This window comes from Danio rerio, chromosome 1, assembly GCF_052040795.2.
Source record: "Danio rerio strain M-AB ecotype USA chromosome 1, GRCz13ab, whole genome shotgun sequence".
Lineage (NCBI taxonomy): Eukaryota > Metazoa > Chordata > Actinopteri > Cypriniformes > Danionidae > Danio > Danio rerio.
The window spans coordinates 61,337,501-61,342,500 of NC_141021.1; the positions used below are offsets into that span (position 1 = coordinate 61,337,501).

The following is a 5,000-nucleotide window of genomic DNA, read 5'->3' on the forward strand; positions in this document are numbered from 1 at the left end:
CACACACTCGCCGAACACACTCGTAAGGAGAAGACGTCGACGAAGACAACGGTCAGACAGAGAGAGAGAGAGGGAGAGGTAGAGAGAGAGATAATTAATTATTAATTTTTCACAATTTTTGATTAAATCTTTGGATCTTGCGATACAATCTTAAAATCTCCAAACATTTCAAGATAAAGAAGTCCGAGAGCTGGAGACAGAGAGAGAGATCTAGAGAGACACATATAGACATATATAGAGAGTGTGTATATAGAGACACTCACTCATATATATATAGAGAGCGTGTGTGTGTGTTGATGCGGTGGTGGTGGTCGAGAGCTCTGAGTGTTCCTGTAGTCCTCCTCCTCATGTGGGATCTGTAGTTCTGGTGCTGATGAGCTGCTCAGGAGAGTTTGAGGCTCACTGAAGGTCCCCAGAGCTGCGTTTGGAGATGGAGATGTGGAGACAGTGTGCGGCATGGCTGATCCAGTGCAGAGTGCTGCCCGAAAACCACAGAGTCACCTGGGACAGCGCTCAGGTCAGTGTGTGTGTGTGTGTGTGTGTGTGTGTGTGTGTGTGTTATATGTGTGTGTGGGTGTGGCATGGCTGATCCAGTGCAGAGTTCTGTCCAGCTGGGAGTCACTTGGGACAGCGCTCAGGTCAGAGTGTGTGTGTGTGTGAGAGGGAAAGTGTGTTAATATGTAATATGAGTGTGTGTGTGTGTGTGTGTGTGTGTGTGAGTGTTATATATGCAGGGGTTGGACAATGGTGCTGAAGCACTGGTCAGTTTAGTGTTGGAGGGCTGAATGTGAGCAGTATTGATCATCAGCAGAGGAACAGCCCAGTTCTGCTTCAACACTGCACTGCACACAGCATTATGGTAGAGTCCAGAAGAGGACAGAGGTGGTTGGTGTGTGTCTGTGAGCGAGACAGCAAGTGTGTGATGATCAAGCCTGCATACCGCAGCTCTTATGTTAGTAAACCAGCATGAAAACCTTGGGTCACTCGTGCCCATGCCAAACGCCGGGTTCAGTGGAGCAGCGGTGGAGATCTGGAGCTGTGGATGGTGTGGAGCATGTGCTGTTCTCTGATGATCCAGCTTCACTGTCTTTCCACACCTGGGAGAGTTATGATGTGGAGAAGCCCCAAAGAAGCGGCCCACCCAGACTGCTGATGCCCTGAGTCAAGCATGGGGGGATCACTGATGGATTGGGTACTGGTGTTAGATAGGTTATGGGTCACTTTCAAGGACTACCCAACCATTCTGGTTTTCCTCCAGCAGCATCAGTAGTGACCTGAACACTATTCTGAAGAAGAGCAGCTCAGAATCTCTCTGGCCGCTGTGCTGATGAGCTGATGCTGGACTGAGGAGGAGGAGCTACAGCAGCTGATCAGCTACTGCTCTTCACCGGGCCTTCAGCGTCATTCTCCAACCCCTGTATAATGTTTGCTGTGTAATATGAGTGTGTGTGAATGTGTGTGTGTGTGTGTTTTATAAATTATAACAAACAAGTATAACACATTGTCCTAATACAAATATATTATTACATCAAAATGTTTACACAAGTATCCTTTAATTTAAAGGAGATGAAACATTTTCAGTTCAGAATTTAAAGTAAAACCCACATTTAACTTAAACATGTTGCTATTATATTTGTTATAAACAGTTAAAGTCTGAATTATTCGCCCCCACTGTTTATTTCTGTGTAACAGAGGTCAGATTTCTCCAGCACATCTCTAATCATAACAGTGTTAATAACTCATCTCTAATAACTGATTTATTTTCTCTTTGCCATGATGACAGTAAATAATATTAGACTAAATATTCTTCAAGACACTTCTATACAGCTTAAAGTGACATGTAAAGGCTTCACTAGGGTAATTAGGGTAACTAGGCAGGTTAGGGTAATTAGGCAAGTCATTATATAATGATGGTTTGTTCTGTAGACAGTCGGAAAAATATCGCTTAAAGGGGCTAATAATATTGAGCTTAAAATGGTGTTTAAAATATTAAAAACTGCTTTTATTCTAGCCAAAATAAAACAAATAATAGTTTCTCCAGAAGAACAAATATTATCAGACACACTGTGAACATTTCCTCAATCTGTCCAACATCATTTGGGAAATATTCAAAAAATTAAATCAATGTGTGGCGAATAATTCTGACTTCAGCTGTAGCTATTCTGTTTTGTTATAGTTATATTAGTAACCGGTGCTGCATTGTCAGATTTGGACATTGTGTGATACTGATATATTAGTCCAAGACTCTATCTACAACCGCTGGGACTTATTTCTCAGTTTCCAGGTCTGTTTTCTCTAAACTCTTCATTCAGTTCTTCTTCCCTGCTTTCGGTTTAGCTCATTTCACATTCAGTATGAATGAAAACAACTGAAACACCTCAGTCACCGCTCAGATCCAGAAAACACACTTCATCATTCATAAAACAGACAAAATCAGTACTTTTCTACACGTTCTTTTACTTAACGCTACTCTGAGTCTCTCCTTCTGTAGATGCAGAGTGAAACTAAATTATTCTGAACTGATGTGTGAAGCTTCACAAACTAATTTCAAGAGGAACACGTGATGTGACTGATCACGGCTGGTTTCTCCTCTAATCATTAGTAGATCAATCAGAATATTTAAAACTCAAAATAAATCACCCGTCTAGGCTAGGCAAGTTTATTTATATAGCACATTTCATACACAGTGCAATTCAAAGTGCTTTACATAAACAAGAATAAAAAAGACAAGTTTACAAACAATATGAATTATTAAAAACAGATAAAAATGAGTAGAAACAGGTTATAAAAGAATGAAAAAGAAGGACATAATAATAGTATGATCTGTCGGACGTAAACAGTGCTCATTCAGTGAATGTCTAGCATTACTGCCTCATTATAGTTTTTGAAGAATCCCCCATCCACCCCATCTCCCCCTTCCCTCCTTTACCAGGGGGAGCTCTCGAGAACTACCTGGTCCCTGAGCCCCTTACATGCTCATTGACCAGGTGGGGACCCGGGCTCAGTTACCTCTGATATCTCCAACCTGTTAACATTATCAAGCAATATCTAAGTGTGAAACTCTTGAAGCAGTTTGTTGAAGATGTGTTAGTTGGACAGTAGTGTAGTTGTGTTTTATTGTGCAGGTTTTGAATGTAAAAGTGTGGTAATTGCTCTTTATTGGGTTTTGTTGTTTGTGTTTGAGTGAGAAACCAGTGCATGCCAGACGTCCTCGTGAATGTCATTTCATCATAAATATTAATAATGTAATGTTTTTTTTTAATATCAAAGCAATATTATTCAGTTTTCCAGTAATGTTGAGTGAATTCAACAAGAAAGTTTGTGTTTAATAGACATCGAATAGACATCTAGCATGGATGTCTTGGCTAAAACAAGGCTTAATTTGGGCTGTCAGTGAAAAATCAGCCCAAAATCAGAATAATCATCAAATAAATGCAGATTAGATTAGACAGAATTCACATGTCTGGTTATTTATTCCTGTGTAATTTGATGATCTTATGCCTAATTTTGGGCTGTTCTTAGATTATTGGATTTTTAGATATTTTAGATTCACATTTAGACACGTGAGGTCTGTCTAATCTGTCTTTTGGATGATTAGTCTAACTTTGGGCTATTCTTAGACGTTTATTAGATTTTCTCTGACAGCCCAAATTTAGCCTTGTCGTAGGCAAGACCTTCCAGTGTAGACATCTATTAGACGTCTATTAAAAACATCTATTAGACGTCTATTAAAAACATCTATTAGACGTCTATCAAAAACATCTATTAGACGTCTATTAAAAACATCTATTAGACGTCTATTAAAAACATCTATTAGACGTCTATCAAAAACATCTATTAGACGTCTATTAAAAACATCTATTAGACGTCTATCAAAAACATCTATTAGACGTCTATTAAAAACATCTATTAGACATCTATTAAAAACATCTATTAGACGTCTATCAAAAACATCTATTAGACGTCTATTAAAAACATCTATTAGACGTCTATCAAAAACATCTATTAGACGTCTATTAAAAACATCTATTAGACGTCTATTAAAAACATCTATTAGACGTCTATTAAAAACATCTATTAGACGTCTATTAAAAACATCTATTAGACGTCTATTAAAAACATCTATTAGACGTCTATTAAAAACATCTATTAGACGTCTATTAAAAACATCTATTAGACGTCTATCAAAAACATCTATTAGACGTCTATTAAAAACATCTATTAGACGTCTATTAAAAACATCTATTAGACGTCTATTAAAAACATCTATTAGACGTCTATTAAAAACATCTATTAGACGTCTATCAAAAACATCTATTAGACGTCTATTAAAAACATCTATTAGACATCTATTAAAAACATCTATTAGACGTCTATTAAAAACATCTATTAGACGTCTATTAAAAACACAAAAGGTTTGTGGGAGAGTTTTGGAAAAGAGATCTACCTACCCCTGCAAACACTTTTTTTGTTTTGTTAAAAATGTGTCTAATGGATGTCTGAACATTTCCATCTAAATTAGGCTGTCAGTGAATATCTAATAAATGTCTAAGAAATGCCCAAAATTATACTAATCACCAATAGACAGATTAGACAGACCTCACATGTGTGGTTATTTATTGCTGTGTATTTGATGATCCTATATGTTTAGTTTTGGGCTGTTTTTAGATCTCTATAATATTTTACTGACAGCCCAAGTTTAGCCTTGTTTTAGCCAAGATGTCCAAGTTTAAACATCTATTAGACATCTATTAGACATCTATTAGACAGAACAAAAATGCTTTCTGTCAAGTTTTTTTTTTTTTTTATGTGACCGACTTACCAAAGCAAGCAAGTCTAATAGATGTCTAAACATCGATATCTTGGCTTAATCAAGGCTAACATCCAACATGGATCTCTATTAGACGTATAAGAACAGCCCAAAATCAGACTAATTATCAAATACACAGACTTTACATGTGTGGTTATTTATTTCTCTGAATAACGTCTAAACATTGCCG

The 5,000-nt window shown here is 37.3% G+C and overlaps 1 protein-coding gene across 5 annotated transcripts in view; it reads left to right on the top strand.

The window, feature by feature from the left end:
- Positions 1-5,000, top strand: part of vav1 (vav guanine nucleotide exchange factor 1) — a 29,746-nt gene that overhangs the window by 1,014 nt on the left and 23,732 nt on the right. For all 5 annotated transcript variants that reach the window (XR_015477096.1, XR_015477095.1, XM_087237921.1 and 2 more), the window contains one exon: positions 1-517. This exon is cut by the window's left edge. Coding sequence is in view for 3 of the 5 variants with exons in the window: in XM_087237921.1 (XP_087094047.1) it covers positions 431-517 (87 nt within the window). In the remaining 2 variants the exon portion in view is untranslated. The remainder of the gene's footprint in view (positions 518-5,000) is intronic.